This window comes from Anser brachyrhynchus, assembly GCF_964034855.1.
Source record: "Anser brachyrhynchus genome assembly, chromosome: 11".
Classification (NCBI taxonomy): domain Eukaryota; kingdom Metazoa; phylum Chordata; class Aves; order Anseriformes; family Anatidae; genus Anser; species Anser brachyrhynchus.
In genome coordinates, this window is record NC_137706.1 from 13,768,181 (window position 1) to 13,787,038 (window position 18,858).

At 42.9% G+C, this 18,858-nt stretch overlaps 1 protein-coding gene and 1 long non-coding RNA gene across 4 annotated transcripts in view; one reads left to right on the forward strand and one right to left on the reverse strand.

Annotated features, from left to right (window-relative positions):
* CTXND1 (cortexin domain containing 1) overlaps positions 1–15,158 on the forward strand; it is a 36,786-nt gene extending 21,628 nt beyond the window's left edge. Inside the window, exons 2-4 of one of the 3 annotated variants that reach the window (XM_080607973.1) lie at positions 6,847–7,024; positions 9,957–10,013; positions 11,684–15,158. In XM_080607973.1, coding sequence (XP_080464099.1) covers positions 11,738–11,917 — 180 coding nt within the window. In that variant the 5' untranslated portion in view covers positions 6,847–7,024; positions 9,957–10,013; positions 11,684–11,737 and the 3' untranslated portion in view covers positions 11,918–15,158. Of the gene's footprint in view, positions 1–1,156; positions 4,055–6,846; positions 7,025–9,956 lie in introns of those variants that run through there. The other 2 variants (XM_080607971.1, XM_080607972.1) reach the window with 2 other exon arrangements.
* LOC308201129 lies at positions 11,836–18,068 on the reverse strand. Its single transcript, XR_013956071.1, has 3 exons — positions 17,490–18,068; positions 13,023–13,188; positions 11,836–11,973 (listed from the first exon to the last, which is right to left on the reverse strand). It is a non-coding gene; the product is annotated as an uncharacterized lncRNA (long non-coding RNA).
* Between the last annotated feature and the right edge of the window lie 790 nt (positions 18,069–18,858).

The window sequence follows — 18,858 nt, forward strand, 5'->3', positions numbered from 1 at the left end:
AAACTGTGGGAGATCTGGAGTCATTCCTTACCAAAATGCACGGCGCTGGGATCATCTAGAAGACCTTGCAGGGAAAACAGTCCAAGGGGAAGGAAAGAACAGCTCATCCAAAACCAATTTCAGATCTGTATGTGCACATACATTAAAATTTACGTTAGGAAAAGCTAGTTTTTTAAATGAGGAATGACTGCAGTCCAGTTGGCTCCTGCCCTAGCACAGATCTTAGCATGGAAGCACACCAAACAAGGCAGGAAAATTTAGCTAATCCTAATGGTATTATCAAAACTTGGTCCCTGCAGCGTTTAAAACATCCTTGGCTGGATGCTCTGTACTGAGTTACATGCCTGGAGAGATGGGGATCAGAGAAAGGTAATTGTATCTTTTTCAGGATGTACTGATTTGGGGATGTAATGTCTATCAGTTAGATGCACGGTTGTTTCTCTCCAAAAGTCATATTCTGCAACTAGCCCCTACTGCCTGTGCTTGCAATTAACTAAACCTCCAAGAGCACAGATGTGAAAGGAGCCTGTGACAATAAACAGGCAAATACCAGTCGGGGGCTGGCCAAGACCCACTGGTATACGTCTCACCTAATTATTGATGGGACAGAGCTGTTTGAGCTAAGTTCCCTTTCATGCATGAAAAGCTTTTGAGGAATCTCAATATTGTGCTGTATGCGTGTATAAAAACAGATAGTTAACCTAGAAGCAAAGAACAGTACCTGGTTTTAGAAGTATTAGTGCTATCTAACTTAAGAAGATAGGGATTGAAACTGAAGTTGGATCACAGAGTTCTGAAAAACCTTTAATATAATTTTAAAACCTTTTAAAAACCTTCCTAAACAGAATAGTCCCATCTTCTCCAGGGACTTGCAAAGCAGCTGATAATCCCTTTGAACATTTTAGGTGTTTTAAAGAGAAGTCCTTAATGGAAGGTGTTTATCCCTTAGCCCAGTAACTTGCTTCCAAATTATGATCTCAGTCCACCAGAAACCAAAATAAGGAAGGTGGATAGATGCAAGTTTTCACCAGCATTAGTTCTGAGATATTCAAGCACGTTCAGAAGTTAGTGTGATCCCTGCAAAGAGGAAAAGACCTTCAAACTGCTGAGTCAGTTCAGGCAAGCCCTTGTTGTTCGCTGTACATTAGGTTCGCTTGAAAATGTTCCTTGTGGCTAATGGCGCATTAATAAGGTATTGGCTCTATAGCACTGTCAGATGCTGTGCCAGAAAACCAGCCTGTTATAAATTGAGCAGGTACAAAGGTTCTGGCAACCTGATTCCCAATGACCCACTGACAAGCTACTGATGTAGCTGAAGATGTGGAGATGGAATGTAATTGCACACAATCTTTTTAACCAAGGACTACATTTCCAATAACCTGCTGAAGTGACAAAGAAAACATCGGGCTGTAATACATGGCTGGAATCAAAGCTCCTTTGGTACAATCTTAATTAAAGAGTGCCTCTGACTACAAGTCTTACAGAATAGTCAATGAGCTTCCAGCTGAGGAAAGGATCTTTCTCGATTTGATGAAATGGCTGCACGTGTGTTTAGAAAGATCGTGATCAGGAAAAGGAAAGCAGAAACACAGGTAAAACTCAGGCCATGGGCTGCACTTGGTAATGCCATCAGTATAGGTTTGGATGAGAGGGAAGGAGTGAGATGGCATTAACCATGCCCAACAACACCAAGCACAAAGCTGTGGCCAGTACCATCACTAGCAGAGGTCAGAGCAGCTTCAGGGAAGCTGTATCCCAGCCTAGCTTGCAGCAGCCCCCAGGGGCTTGAGTGCTTGAGGACTGCAGGCTTTGAGGTGATCAATGGAGCACGTCCCAGAAACAGGCATGAAGAGCATGGTACAAGTCATTGTGTGGCTTTACACCACCCAGCCAGTCTTCAGTGTCCTTCTGCTCTGTTCTGGTGGGCGCTAAATCAGTATTCGACCCACCTCATGCCACCAAAGGCCATTCAGAAAATGACTAATTGCTTTACCATTCTCAGAGATCATTTTTGACTGCTCTGCCTTTGATTAAATACAAACTGTAGTCTATTTCCATCCACCTGGCACATCTCAAACATGCTCTGCAACTAAAAGATACTGAAAGTATAGAAGTTTGTTTTCCTCTTGCTCTGTGTAACCCCAGTAACATAATGACCTGTCTCAGAAGTCAAGTAGCTTTAACAATATTTGCATGATCTGCCCTTTCCCAGCCAGCCTCAATGCCAAAAAACAGTCTTGGGCACATTTGATTTACTAGCACAGATACAGCCCACACATCCTATGAAGGACAACAGAGACCATAAGCAGCTGGGACAGACTCAGGACCCTGACTGATCCTTGCTCTCCTAAGCAATAGGCCATTTATCCTCTTACCCAGCCTCACTCAGTGACGCACAGAATTTGGAAGCTGCTATATTTGTCATGTACCTGCAGAGCTGGAGACTAGAGTTCAATTATCCTTAAACTCTTATCAGGATCTTTCACTCCTGCCAGTGCTGCCATGGAAATGTAACGCATGTCCTGCCTCAAGGTTTTGGTTCATTTGTAATAAAAATCATCTGGCCTCTCTGAAGGAAAAGGCAATCCATCCCCACTGGGAGACAGTTGAAAAAATAATCCATCTCGATGCCAACTGGATCCTCATCAGAAAGGTTTTGTGCAGTATTCACGGATGGAACTGTACAAAAAAGGGGGCTGAAAAGTGGAAGATTGGGATGTTGAACTGTTTGTTTGCACTGATTCCAGAGGGTGCTCCAGGCACTCAGCACCTCTGAAAATGGGCCAATGCTCATTCTCCCAGTTCTTACAGTTAAAAAAAGTTATCTTGAGAAGAGAAAACATGGAAAAACTAGTAATGATATTACTAATTCTCCTGTTGGCAAATTATAACAAGAATTGGCTGACATGCTGCAACAAGTCTGCCTTTCCAGCTGGAGAGGGTGAGTAGCACTGAGCTTCTTGATGCCTCCCATAGCACTGAGCTCTGCTCCTGAACCAGCCCTAACCCAAACTCTCCTCAGAACACCTGGGGCCCTACCTTCTTGTTTCAGATCCTGTGATTGTTTTCTCCAATTCCTCATACCAGTGAAAAGAGAGAAATCTGTTTAAGTAGGGGTGTTTTTGCCAATGTTTTCCAAGGTTTCTCCTTAGAGATATTTTCTCCTTACTCAAGAAATTTCTGGCTTTTGGACAGTTTCTTCTGTAGGTCGATTTTTGTTCAGTGACCTGGCAACACATGCTGAAAAATATATAACAATATTTCCTCATTTGCAGTCAGATCTGTATTACTATCAGGAGCATCTCTAAGTTCCATAGCTTATTCCTTCTCTAAGTTTCCTTTGCAAAACCTTTTTTTTTTTCTCCAGGTTAAGATAATAAGTAGTTCAGCTGGCATTGTGCCTCTGATATCACCACAAAAACAGAAATACCACAGTAATTTGTCTTCTGTGGACTTAAGCAGTTCTAAAAAGGAACTGAGAAGAGCGGTATCTTTCGTGGGAGCTCAGTGTAAAACTTTATAATTTTGTTTTCTTTTCAACCAGAACACAGAACTCTGGACTTTAAGCTCTGTTCATTCCTATGGTTATTTTTAATCATATCCCCTCAAATTTCTAAGTATCTGAGAAAACTGATTCAAAATCTTTTTAATACAGACATCGTATATTTGGATTGATGAGTACTTGCATACACCGAACTCCTATTTTTTTTTACTATAGCAAAGGTAACTGTAACTCAGTTTTGAGTGTGTATTGTTAAATGAATGCCTTCCTGAACCAGGAGTTTCTTTCATCTGTGGGAATTTAGCTTTTCATTTTAAATAAGATGTTCAGCCATGAAGCAGTGCTACATGATTTCTTCATGCCAATGTCAGTGGCAGTTATACACGAGTAACCCAGTTATTTTTGTAAGCTTTCATCCACAGTACTTTTCCTTATATCAAAATATTGATGCTGCCTCAGTCTGAGCCAGGCATGTCGCTTTTGAAGATGAAAGGTCAAAAGATATGAGAAATATTCTGCAAGTTAAAGAATACTGGACATCTCCACCACAAGGTAAATGAATATTCAAGCAAAAAGGAGCTGCTATTCCACCTCAAAGTGCAGCTTGTTTTTGTGAAAATATCATCAGATCAAGAGTGGAAAAAAGTAATGCTTCTCCTTTTTCCTCCCTGTCAGCTTTGCTGCAATGAAAAATTTCCACGTGGCTATTCTTATGATTCTCCTGGGGAACAGCCACAGTTTAATTTATAAAGTAACTGACAAGAACAACAGGCATGTTTGTCTCTGTCCATACGATTTAAACAGCATGATGTTTAAACAGCATATAGTCCATTAAACTGTGTTCATATAATATCTATTCAGACCTTACAAGCCTCGGCTTAAAGGCCAAATCCATTTGTTTCTCTACGACTCCTCTGTTTGCCACTCACCATGATTAGAGAGGATGCACACACTGTGCATCATATCACTGAGTGATGAGAAAAGCAGCTTCAGACTCCTTATCAAAACACATGCTGAATGAAGGATGGACTTGCTGCAGACAGACATTGCTTTTTGAGCCCATCTAAACTTTACATGTCATAGGCATTGCTTCAGATCATCTACTAAAGGATTTGATCATCTACTAAAGGATTTCCAATGGCTGATGAATGCTCCCAACAGCCCTCCTGGGTGGAACTGAGTACTTCAGGAACAAGGATGGGGCGAACCATGTTACAAAATCAAAGCAGCTCTCCCACACCCACAGCAGAAACACAAATGGGGAACCAAAGAAGGGGTCCTGTGCACAGGACTTTCTGCTTTCCTTTTGGAAAATAGCTGGGCTATTGGCTCACACATCGCTCAGAGCCTGGCCAGCTGAAGACAGTACTAGTGAGATATTAAATGTTAAAAAAAAACCCTCTGAAATGGGGACCCTGTGCTCCCTCATGAATTGTATAACAGCTAATAGAAAAAAAACTTTATAATATCAGACCTGGCTTACCTGCCTTAGTTTAGTTAGTGTACGTTGCTCAAGTCCTAGCTCTTCCTACCAGTGTGCTCGGTAGCCAACAATCCCTGAGGTGCACCCTTGATTCTGCCCTACTCTTACCCCAAACTAAGAGTTCCAGTCTTATAAAGCTTCCTAGATGTTCTCAGGATCTCACTTCAGCAAAGTTTAATCAAGGATTATCCACACCAATTGAACTTTGAAAGACTTGAGCTTCTCTCTCCAGAGGCCAACTGTCCATCATTTAGCTCAATAGCCCTAAGAAGCAACACGCTCCCAAGTATTTCTCTTCTTCGGCTAACAAGTAATACCACATGCTCCTCGAGTGAGAAATTATTTGATTTAGGATGCTCTGAAATTATAAGCAGCCCACAGTTATTTTAAGTGTATGTTGCATCTTTTTCTCAATGAAGATTAATGTTACACTTACCACGGGGTTATGCCAGAAGGAAACATTTGTGCAACAGCAATTTTTAACACTTTCTTCAGATTGATTTATGTGTTTACTTGTTTTCAACTTTTTGGGCACCGGTAAATGATGTCTTTAGTCTTCAGAGGGTGTACTGACACCGAGTAATTTATGACTGGCTAAAAGCAAGTTTATTGAGGGAAGATTATTTATTGCCTGACCGTAACCGAGGGGGCTAGATTGAATGAGCTTGCATAAACTAAGCTGAGTGTAAAGATTTGAAGCCAGTACTTAAAACAATAAAAAAATAAAGCAAATGTTTTAAACCCAACAAATAGTGGGTTAAAAAGTAGATTAAACCTGCCTGTGTGCTACAGGTACGTAGAAGTCATGCTCATAGAAGCCGGAGTTACTGAAATAAAGTATTGATTTTCTGCTGAAAGAACTGTAAGTATAAAAGGACAATTAATTTCTAAATGAAGGTAGTGGTTATCTTATTGCTCTCTGGATATAGAAAGAAGCTCATCTGTCTATATCAATCTACAGCATTTCACTTTGTGCTCAGAGACAGTGAGTTTTTAATCGAAACTAGATTGTTAAGAACATTAGAGTATGATTAAGTGTCCAGACTCCTCTTTTATAGATTTGAACTTCAAACTGAAAGCAAGTTCATTTGACACACACAGAATACATCCCTGAAACAGCATTTCAGCTTCCTTCACCTGGGCTTTGGGGTCATCTTTGGCTCATTCTTCTCTCCAGCCTTCACATCTTAACTCTTACATCCTTTCCATGCCAGCATCTGAGTCTCACCATCTCTGTAAGCATCCTGAAAACAATCAGGCAAGCTGTTACTGCTTCAGTTTTAATTACCACTACCTCCTCTCTTCCAGCTTTGACAGATGTCTTGTCCTACAACTGTCTGCTCCAAATACCAAATAGTACCAGAAACTTCAGTTAGCAAAACTGAGTGGGGAAACGTGTTTGTCACCCAACAACTTTTAAGTTTGTTTGGTTGAAATTATTGTGTGTAAAAAATACCATCCCCAATCAGACTGAAAAATCAAATTAACTGTTTTTAAAGTGTTGCTATATCAGCTCAGATCAACCATATTATTTTAAGTTGTTGAAATGTTTCACTTCGATTCTGGCCATTTTTAAAGAAAAACAACTAAAGAGGCAGACTCTTGAGCAGCATCAATTCAGACCTGGTTCGTCTTTCACTATGGTTTAAAAGCATGGGTTTTGCTTAAGTAACAACATAACTTTGGGCTCAAACATTGCTCTCTATACATCATAAATGTTCAATGATTTTTGCCAGAAATTCCCATCTCGCATCTGACTGTATGATTGCCTCAGGCTGTCACTGAAGTGAGTCCCTACTGCTTAATGACTCTAACGCCCACATCCTGCGTGATGTGCAATTGTGATTTTTTTTTTTTCCAGAACACACCGGTGACAAGAACTGCTTCCAGGTCTGGATGGACGTGAACCTGAGTGGAGCCTGAATGCAGCTGAAACCACACTGACTAACAAAACTTTTAAAATATGACTACAGAAAGGATTTTAACTCCACAATGCTGTCATGCCGGGATGTGACAGGCTTTCTACCCAGGTCTGGAAGGTAAGAATCTGCTTGCATGTATGAAATTGCATAGTTTCCCTTCCCTCTGCACATTTATTGATTTGGGAAAAGAGCAGAGAATATTAAAGAAGCATTTTGAAATTTATTCTATGGGTTGAGATGAGTGGAAATATAATTAACCAGTATAAGAACTGGTATGGTTTAGACAAGTGCTCTGCACTACATGGTACATTATCAGCTTGTGTTTAAAGTGACAGTGCCAAGATTTTCAGGTCTGGGGAAAAGAAAACATCTTTTAAAGCACTTTACCTTGGTATGAATGAACATGAAATTCAGCCACACCAATCAGCACAAGCATTATATAGAAGCTGCAACACAGCTGACATAGGAAAGAGGATGCCAACATTAAAAAAATGAATATATCCTCTCATCTGTGACATTCCATGCAGAAAGTGCTAGGAAACAAAGGCGAAGACCAAATATTTGGAACAGATTTTCCATTGAGTTACGAGTTCTTCATCCCCGGGCCATGGTCCCTGCCCATTATTCCACATAACTCATGGACCACAGGATTTCCTGACTGCAACAGTGCTCAGACAAGAAGCAGGGGGGACGAGAGCCTCCAAACCAGATGATGCCAACCCCTCTGAAGAGATACAAAGGTGCCTGGCCCTGGCCAGGCAATCCACATGGAGCCAGATGCACACAGGCACTTTTGGTACTGAATTACACTGACCACTGCAACAAGCTGGCACAGCTCCATCCCTGGGGTGCTGCAGCTGCAGAGACAAAAATTTCTTAAACGAGTCACTGCAAACAAAGGCTTTGGGCTGGGTTCTGGCCACCAGAGTTTGCAGGTGGTCTCATCTAGATGCAAGAAAACAGACAGCCCTATGAACATTTCCAAGAGGTTACCTGTGATGCCCATCTATTCTCAGAGATTATATCGAAACACCTCGGGATTTACAGACACTTGCATCACTGCTAAACTGCTTGATAAATTTGAGTCTGGGAGTGTTCTTCATCTGATGGCTTTTATTAAACCAAATTGTTTTCAACAGATATGAAGAAATTAAAAATATTATTCTACTAGGTACTCACAACCTGGAAAAAGTCATTTTCTAAAATTCAGCTATTCAGAGAAATCTCGATCAGTCAAGTGTGAACATTTATAATTGTTTCTGCTAATCTTTTTTTCTCCCCACACATATGCTGTCAGCATCACCAGTGCTGGTAAATAAGAGCAAAGCATCCAGCCTACCAGTCTGCAGCAGGAGCGAGAACTAGTTTCAGTAGCACTATGCTGGCCTGATGGATTTCACGAGCCAGACTGGGATGTGCAAAACTGGTCTGCTAATGCACCCAGCACGTCCCCCGTGGCTGAGAGCGCTAGTGGGATGTGCAGGCAGGGCCTGACTGTGCTTCAACATAACTTGTCCTGGTGAAGATGTGAAGACATCTGAGCAAATAACTCCTTTGCAAGTGTTCCTCTCTTGCTGGTCCGATCCCCAGAGGCCTGATCTAGAGCAGCGGTATGTTCCAGCAGCACTAAATGAATCTGGAAACAGCAAACTGCCCCAGACACAACCCCATGCCAGGACCTAGACCCGCTCAGTGCTAATGGCTGTCCCTACACTGCCAAGCACGCTGAAATGGGATTGCAGGAACTAACAGTGCAGAACACCACCAAATGCCTTCTGACAACTGATCCGCCACGCAACTCGAGCACGGGCGTTACGCTGGCACTGCTCTGACAGGCTGGGTCTGCAGGGGAAGCCTTCCCCTCCCACAGTGCTGCTGCACGGACAGATCCGGGTGAGCAGCCAAGCTGTGAGTGAGGAGATCGACCCAAAGCCAGGCCCTTCTGGCCAGCCCCAAGAAATATGTTTTCCATCTCTATTGACTTGATGCAGAATAATAGCCACATCGTAGAAGCCTTACGTTTACGGGGAGAGCAGAAGGAAGACGTACAATTTGTTTAACCTCAAGACTACAGCTTTCTGGGAAAAAATCCGTATATCCCCACTGAAAACGCTGACATTTTGGCAAAACATATCAACTTAAGCCTGAAAAAAATCAGACTCAAGTTGTCACTAATTTCCTGTGTGAGCTATAGATCAGATGCCACATGCTTTCACTCTGATCTCTAGGTAAAGCTTTCTGCCTGGCATGTCCTTTCCTACATTTCCTGCATGATAGCTCAGGTGTTTCATAGGAAACATCCAGACAGTCCTGTGGGTAAAGGAGCACTTTAACCACATCTCTCATGAGATTTGTGATGCCATTTGAAAAGATATTCAAGGGTTTGGGGTTTGGTTCTCCCAATGAAATCTCAGAACACTGAGTAAATTTTTTAAAAGGTACATTTAATTGAAAATGCAACTTTTCAAAGATTATTACTGATGGAAATTTCCAGGTAGTTCTGATATTCTGCAGAAGTTAACTTAGTATGAAATAATAGCATGTGGTACAACAGCCAGAAAGTCAGGAGGGAAGAATCAAATCCATGCCTCTGGGACCTTTACAAGAGTACTAAAAAGGACAAGGCTACATTAGTAGTTTTGACAATAAATTTTTTCTTCTGCTCCACAAGAAAAAGCATCCACACTTAATACTCAGCCTTGCTGACAAAGTCTTTACTCTTGCTCAGAAAAATAAGCTTTAAGTTATAATGTAAGGTCTCTCGGCTAGCAAAATAGGTCTAAAAGCCTCTGCAGAATAGTTTTTTCCATCATCAAATCTGGTGCTATTTTCTCAGCACTAGAGACTCCATTGGAAACTATGAAGTCTCCTAACCAGAGAGTGACCAAAATCCCTCCAAGTCCCAAAGCCTCAATGAAAGTCTGTCAAACTTTTATCCATTCCTTGAATCCACTCTTCCTCAGACACAGCCCAGAATCACAGTAACTGTGAATATCCAACAGTGGTGACTCCTGCAATAGATTTCAACCCATACTACTTTGGGTTCCAGGGTCTTCTGGAACAGCAGCAGGATCTTCTCCCAGAGCAACTCCTTCTAGCAACACTGGTAAGAGAGTCCTCTCTATTAAAGACCTCTAGTCAGGCCAGGTGAGCATCACAAATCTTACCCCCCTCCTCAAACTTCTTTGTAAGCCTAAACTTGTTGGTCTGTCCTAATCGTCAGACTGGTAAATGCACAAAATGTCTGCTTGGTTTCATGCACTTTTGTCTCATCAGCATCTCTTTCAACTGCCTGCTGCAGGACTGGCTGTTGCAGTAATTTCTGTGCTTTCAGGAAATAGAAATCGGCCATCCTTGTGCTTAAAATAGACCAGAGAGCCCGGCTGAATTATACATTGTAGGAGCTGGGAGTTGGCGAGACTGGAAAACAACTTGAAAGGAAGTGAATTATGAGAGGAAGTGCTGCGATTTTTATTTTTTATTTTATTTATTTTAAACAAAAGGTCCTCAGTTCACCCTGGGAAAAATTCTCAGGGCGTAAGAGTTCGGTAGCTGCTGGGACACCCACAGCTGGCACAGCAAGATGCTACAAGAACACAGCGCTGCAGCCAGATGTGAGTTGCTACTGAAATAGCCCTGCCAGCAGCATCAGATCCCTGGAAATGGAGCTGGGCAAATTTGGCTGTGTAGACAAAGCCTGTGCCTGGGTTTTCCTCACTGCATTAATGCAGTTATAGAGAGCAACTACACCATCTGATACCCAAGTTCCACCCAATTCCCCCAGTGGTTTAATATCTTCTCTCCCCATCTCCTCTAAATTAAACAGGGATCAGTTTGCAGACTGGTTATTTGCTTTGATGCAACAGACACAGTGGTTTATTTTAAAGAGGCATTCCATGTTCTTACCTTTCTACAGTAGAAACCCTCAACAATTCTACCTCCCACCTTGACCAGGGGTGGATGTCAGGAAGTTTCCCCATCCCTGGGCAATGACGCATTCTGTGAGTCAGCTCAGTTCCTCTCCCGCACCATCATCATACTGAAGCAGTCTGGGGTACCAGCTCACACACTACCCAGCAGCATACCTGCAGAAGGGTGCCTCTGCTGAATCGATTCTGCTTATGGATTCAGATGAGGTCAGAAGAGACCTTCAGCAATGCACACATCTGCATTAAATAAAATAACCCATGTAGGAATCACATAATCACCCATAGCTCTCTGGGTGATAAAACACGCACTTAAAAGGATATTGCTCCTAAAAATAATGGATTGCCTAAAGAACCTACAAGTAGCAGAGATTAAACATTATGGAAAATAAGTACGCATAATTTTCACTTTGCTTTGTGCCAGTGAGAGACAGGAAGTGTTTGGACAGAGGAAAAAATTGGGATAGAAACAGTCTGTTCTGCCATTTGTCTGGTCTTCCACATTAACAGAGGAGAGGAAATATTTTTATGACTGGGAAATAACTGAGACAAGAACAGTGTCTGGACCTCTTAAGAGATGATATTTCAAGGGGATAGTGTTCATTCACCACTGTCTCTTTTCTTTTGTTAAGATCTGTTTCTATTGTCTAGCATCTTAGCAAGAAACATTCATGGGCTAAATGAAGATGGAGATTAGTGTTCTCCTGCTCACAGCTCTGTTACCCAAGCCATGACATCTCCAGCAGGTTTATTTCCCTCCCAGAATAAACAGATATTCCAGATATTGTTTCCTGTTGTACCCCACGCTCAGGGCAGCAGTCACCAGTGTCTAACACTGTTTGTTTTGCAGGTGGTCGATGATGTTAGCAGTAAATACAAACCCAGATGAGGAGCGGCAAAAGCAATGGAGGGACCAACCCCAGAACCTGTGTACGTTGATGTGGACAAGGGACTGACACTAGCATGTTTCGTCTTCCTCTGCCTTTTCTTGATTGTGATGATCATTCGCTGTGCAAAAGTCATCATGGACCCTTACAGCGCCATCCCTACATCTACATGGGAGGAGCAGCATCTCGATGACTGAAAGGACTTCACTAGACAGAGCCATAAAATGCTGCAATCTAGGAGGCCTTTCCCCACCTGGAAGGCGAACACAAATAGCCATTTTCAGACATGCAGGGCAACTGCAATATCTTTAAGAGCATGTAGATCAGATGATTCTTGCTCAACAGATCAGGATATTGGCAAGCCATTCTGGCAGCACAGTTAATACTATGCAGCAACATGCATTTTAATGAAAACAGTGATCATTGTAACTCAAGTAGCACAAGACTCTCCAGACTTTTCCTGTAGCTGTAGCACAGTTTGCCCTCTCAATATCTCCCACAAATTCAGGGCTTTGTTCAGAAAACAGAAAAGCAACAAGAATATTTTATCTTCCCTGAATGTTTGCTTCAAATAACTTCCTGAGTCATTATATTCATGTTTCGAAAAAGGGACAGGTTTTGTATCCCAGAGCATCATTGAGTAGAAGCACTAAAACGCCATGGCTAAGGAGGGTGCTATGAGCAGATTTATTCTCAGATAATGTGGTTGCACACATATGCTCCCTACCACACTGCAGTCATATTTCCAGTGGTCAGAGTACAGAAGTACTCAAACTACAGTTCCTAAGTGGTCATGGAGTATGGCTGACTCTGCAGCCTCACCTTGCTCTATCCTACTCCTGGAAAACACTAGATATTTTGTCATCTGCCACAGGTCTGTGGATTACCCAGATGTACCAGACCACTTGCAATGAGCTTGACAGACACCAGAAATTCATGGAGCAGAACTTGGACACCACTGGCTTCAACTACATTGAGCTTGCCACGATTTTCAAAGAGCGATTCCACATGAAACTTCATTGACCTTTCCTTTCAGGCACAATTCAGTGTGATCACACACGAAGATATTAAAGACAATAAGCAAAGACATGGCTCCTAGCTTTGTCAGATTCTTTAGCATAACAGATACAGTAGCATCCAATAATATGCATTCTACCTCGAACAAGCTCAGCACCTTTATAAGAATTTTTCCACAAATTTGTAGGATGATTATCTGTACATTTCCTTCTCTCACTTCATTAAGAAAGCCATTATGAAAGAAGGCATAAACAAACAAGGGAGCTTTGGAAATCTGTTATTTACCTTTTGAAGAGTGGTGTTTGAGGGATTCCTGTGTCCAATATTCAAGTTCTAAGGTTTGCCCACAGCCACCTTTACTGAGTACACATTGGGCCTAATAGATTGTAAAGAGTTGCTGAAGCAATAAGGAGTAGGTACAGCAACCAGAAGTATCATGAGTACACAAGACCTGAAAGCACAAATTTGTAAGAAGGGCATTTCACTTCTTTACCATCCTAAATGACTTCTAGATTCTTGCCATAAGACAAGGTACAGTGGTTGAGAAAGGTAGAAACAAAGGATTAGGATGTAAACTTTGTAGGTTACTGCTCTCAGCTCTGACAGATTTGTTTGGCCATCACACAAGTCAAGTTTCTCTGTGCCTCAGTCTACGCACTTGTAAAATCGGTACAATAACAGTAACTTCTCATTTTTGTCTGTATCATACCACCATAAAAAGCACTTGGACAGCCTTAGATAGGGACATGAAAATAAGGTATTGATTTACAGGTCTTCCTTGTGAAACTAAAGGGGGAGAAGGTCTGAATCTCAGTATACAGCAAGTAAAGTTCTCCCCAGGCATAGAACTTGTCCAGCCCTCCATTCACTCTCACTGAGGTTGGAATATCCCTGGTCATGCCAATGGCACCTGGCTTTATTGCCTATTCCACTGATTTCTGAGGAAACTGGAGGAAAGGTGCTCAGCAATTATTACAGAATAGCAGGTGGTGAGGTACATGGAAAATTTTGCATGCGCCTTCTGCACTAGGCTCAGTCGCACAAGTTTTGGTCATCTCTGTTCTAGGAGATCCCATTCAGGAGGCAGGAGATTTGAGGATCAGCTCTTATCCTGCTATTCTCCAACAAGAGACCTCCACTGCTTCAATTACCCACTGCAGGTTGCATCAGGCTGTTATTTAGCCTCAGTTTCTGCTAGCCAATTAACCACCAGTAATTGAACATTTTCACAAGTGTGAATGCTGATGTTCACCATAATTTGAGAAAATATGGTCACCTCTTATTCACGAGTGTGCCTATCTATAGGATAGGAACTGATGCCCTAGCTCAAAGGAGATTGTTTCTGTCCTCTGGGCTAAAGTTTAGAATCCATTTTTGTCACCAGTCTTGTATCCCACTTTGATGCTAGCAGGGGTACAGAATAAACAAAAAATAATCTATTTCCAGGCTAGAGACACTTTCTGTTTTCAAGTTACCTGGCTACATTTGCAGCTGATAGAGCAAGAACAGTGCTTGTCACCACTCCTGACACCAACACTCTCAAGGAGTACCTGCATGCTTTGGCTTTGCTGTGCATCACCAATAAGCCCCTGTTCAGCTAAGGACTTGGGCACGCACTTAGGTTGAAGCCCCTGAGCAGGCTGCCTGACTACCCAGGGACAAGGGTCAGCCACACGCTGTGTCCTCGGCTGGGCGGGGGCAGTAACGCACAGCCCTCGTAGGAACGAAGCCTGTATGAGAACAAACAGTGACAAATGCTGGAGAGGCAAATTAATAAGTTAACTTCACAAAAGTATTTGCCATTATTTCTATTTCCAGCTAATGCAAACCACTTTAAGATTTTTTTTCCAGAATATTTTAGAGGAAGGATCCCCCTGGGTAGCTCAATTTTCTGAAAAGGCACTTATCTTATATATACACCTATCAAGTCCATCTGTTTACAAAATGGCCTCCTCTGCATCCAGCCTGTTCACGACTATCTAAACATCAACAGGATTGTTTTTATAAAGATAATGTAACCCTATTCTGATTTCTGCCTTCCACCAATGATTACAAACACACAACCTCACCACTCTAACTTAAAGCAATACTAAAAATCATGGCAAAAGCAGAAGTTTCATCCTGCTTGCCTTTGAGTTGGGACCTGCCCACCCAAGACACGTTTGTTACTCCAGCTCCTACCAAAGCTGAGCCTGTGAGCCTGGTTGGCAAAGCTACGTTCCTGGCCAGAGGAAGTTTTGCGTTAGCAGGGGCTGCATCAGTGGGCTTGGCAGTAATTTTGGCTGCATGTAACAAGTGCCTCTGCTAGTTTTGTTATTTTTAATCATTATGCCATACTACCAGCAATTGCACTCAGAGGAAATAATGCAAATTTACTGCAAATGTATTTACCTAATGCAATAAACAGCTTCTACATTGGAAGACTGCGTCAGTTGTGGTTTGCTGCTAGTTGCCAGGATCTCATGAACAGAGAGCATGGAGCATCTGTGGGGTCTCTTTGAAGAAGGCACAGAACAAGGGACATGCTGAGTGAAAGGCACCCAGGGAACTCCTCTTGAGAAAGATGGAGAGGGAAATCGCTGTTTCTCTCGCCTTGTGAAAGGACTCAGCTGCCTCAGAGCTGGGCACTTCGTATATCTGCTCACCCCTGCAGCAAGTCCTCTGGCAGAGGGACCTTCATGCCTGCAACCCAGCTTGCCACAGAAGCAAAAACCCACTGATAAATCATTAACCATGTCCTAGTCAGAAACAGACAGCAGCCTCCATGCTGCTTTCAGAGCAGCTACTAGGGCTAGTAAGAGGTCAGACCTGAACTGAAGCCAGCAGTGGCTCAATTTGGGCAGACGCTCCAGAAAACAGCGAACATAAAGCTTTTTTTTTTTTGAAAGAAACAGGGACCAATGCCAGCCAAGAACCACACAAACACTGCTGCAGCATCCAAAGGTGTCCCCAGCTCGCTGGGTCCTTGCAGGTCTCAGCAGGTAACTTCAGCCCACGCAGCTGGAGCTCAGAAACCAGACCAACACAGGATTTGGAGGGAGAAAACACCGTGCTCAGACTCCAGCAGTCTCCACAGCACACCTGAGGAGGAGGTGAGCACAGAGACCCTGGCTATTGACCAGCCTCGCTTTATCAGCCATCACTGGTGCCCCAGAAGAGAGAGGGAGCACACGAAAGATGAAGGCAGTGCCTTTCCCAGACAGACACAAATTCAACTTCCCCAGAGCCAGACTGATGCTGGCCCCTCGCATTATCTGCACACAATCCCCGTTAGCACATTCGGGCCATATTCAGTGCATTCAGCACCATCGCAACAGCTTCAGCTGAGCTGCTTATGCTGTGAAAGTGCTGCCTAATGCAGGCCGGGCAATTTAAATTCCTCTTTTCCTCTGCCTCCCATCGCTGTCTCTGACCCTGTCAGCCCAGATTTGCCAGCCTTCAAACCACTTGTCTTAGCTGTCCTGTGGTTTTACATCTCGGGTGATTTGATTTAAATAAAGGATATTAAATCCTGAATTTTAACCATGTCTTTATGCAGCCATGGGAATTCTTGATTTCAATCTACATTACTTTGCATTTGCACTTAAATATATTTTCTTTAAGAGTAGTTAATACCCTCTGGCCAGCATTCTTTTTTGCTAACCAGGAGAAAAACAGTGATTACACATACATTTTTAAAACAATGCACAGCTTAAAACTCCTAGATGCATTTATTCTCAGGGTTCAACTCAGTCAGCACACAGAAGTATTAGGAAATGTTAGTTGCAAAGCTCTGTGTTTATGACTGGGACTTGGCCAGGCATCTCAGAGGAAAATCAGAAATCAGTCAAAATACATTAAAATTGCATTAAGCATGCTGAATCCATAAGGAAAGAGAACTTTAACAAAACATATTTTATATTTAAAACTAAATGGATTTTTCAAGCAGCAGCCATGCTATCATAATGGGTTTGTAAGGGGCAAAATGGGGCCAGTGCTTCAGCATGTTCTTTGCGTACTTCCAAAGACTTCCAAAGCTTTAAATCAATTTTAAGGTTCCAGAAACACTCTCCCTTTCTCTCACTAAGCAGTGACCATGTGAGCATCCTGGACAGAAGCTGCAATCAAGCCTGAAAAATGGCCTCCCATATTCCTGCTTAAGGCCAAAACCTATGTGAATATCATTATCAGCAGTGCCCATTTTAGCAAAGTCACTACCTTGACCCTGAACAGCCACTGAAAAAGCATTATACTTTGAATAATTACTGCCTGGTTAATAAAGGAATTAAGAGTATTGCACCTGACTGCTTTCATCAACACCAATGGTTTTTCTCATCATATTGCATCAATTTCTAATTAGAACCTCTGCAGAAAAATATTTTTGGTGAAAAAGGCCAGTATTTCACACTGAAAATCCATTGTTTTGTTTAAATTCAGAACTATGCTTTAGGGTTTTATTCTGCTCTTTTCTTTTGGCACTCAATTATACCACAGTGCTATCATAAATTATACCCAACTCTTTCGTTACACACCAAAACCAGCTGACACTTTGATCTAGAAAAAGATGCATCTTAAACGGTATCAACCAGAAGCTGCCCTTAGTGTTTTTTTTTAAACAGCATAATAAAACCAGATGGATTAAGGTACAGGAATGTGATTCGCTATGTCATTATAAAGCAGCATGATGCCGAGGCACACCCACACCCTTCCACCCAAGGTCTCCCCACTACTCGTCCCCAGGATGGCAGCGGGGAATTGCCACGATACACTCACCGGCACGGAGGGAGCTCCAGGCAAGTGTTGAAGCTGAGGTTTCCATCAGCCGTGCTTTTCCCTCTCCTCTGCCCAGGGAAGCAGCAGCTCCCTTCCCATGCAGTATTGCACAGCTCCAAATGAGGACGCCTGGATGGGTTCTACTTTTCCTCCAGGCCTCTGAAGACAGAAGGAGGAATTTCTTCCCCTACATCCAGGTAGGAAACCTGGTGCTATGACACAGCAGAGGAGCAGGAGCTCTAGGTTTGACTTTTTTCCTTTCGTTGTTGTTGGAAGCCAGTATACAAGAAACCTAATGAAAGCAGACTTATATTGAATTAAAAGTAATCAACTCTGGAAGCAAAGAGAGCCACGCTCAAATCTAATTGCAGCAAAAGCTTCCAGAAGCATAGAGGAAGCTCCCTGTAGAGACGGGGAAGCCATTTCAAATGTCCCTTTAAAAAATAAACTCCTCTCAGTACGAGGTCTGTATGCTTCACTAAAAGCCCCTGAGCACCCTCCTGCTCCAAAAGCCTCATATCAAGGCCTTAGCTTCCTTCCACCCCTGCAGATGCCTTCCCCCAAAGAAGGGAGGCTTTTAGCACCTTCATCTTTTAAAGGCCGAGCCCACAAAGTAGACACAGCTGCCCCAGGTGAAGTCGAGCCCTCAGGAGGTGCCCGGAGCACCTGGGTGTTTTCCAGAGCTTTCTTTGTGGTACTACGGTGCCCATAGCACTGCTGGTTCCTTAGCAAGTGAAAACAACGTGATTTTCGGGACGTTGCAGTGCAGATACAGCCTCACGTCAGGCAGTCTGCCCTGGCAGGGGTGGGGTCAGTGCTGTGGGCAGCCTGGGCCTGCTGGGCCTGCTCCCTGTCCCCACAGTGCACACCCAAACCAAGCCCGCGTCTTCCTCCTGGGGGTGAAACGTGTCACCTTGGGCATAAAAACCATTCCTCTCCTTTTTTAGCTTCTGTGGGACTGTGGCATTGTGACAAAGCCACAACGTGGGGCAGCCACAGCTTTGCATCAAGGACAGCATGAGTTATTTCTAAATCCAAGAGGGAAGGTGTCAATTTGTGGTTGTCCTTTGGGGTCAAAAGAGAGCACAAAGCATCCTATCAATTGACAACCGAGTCAGAGTACGATAAATTAAATATCTGGCTAATAGTCCAATTCAGAGTAGCCACAAGAGCCGGAAGAAAAAAATTACTTTTTCTTGATAAACAAAGAGCCACTGTTTTCCTGGCCAGGCCATCCCTTCTGGTAACAGTGGAATGTCTTTGGCTAAAATTTTAAATTGATTTAGGGATGATCCTCCCAGTATCATGCTTGGAAGGGACTATTATTATTGCACACTGAGGCTGCCTGGAAGAGAGCCCATTTCAGCAA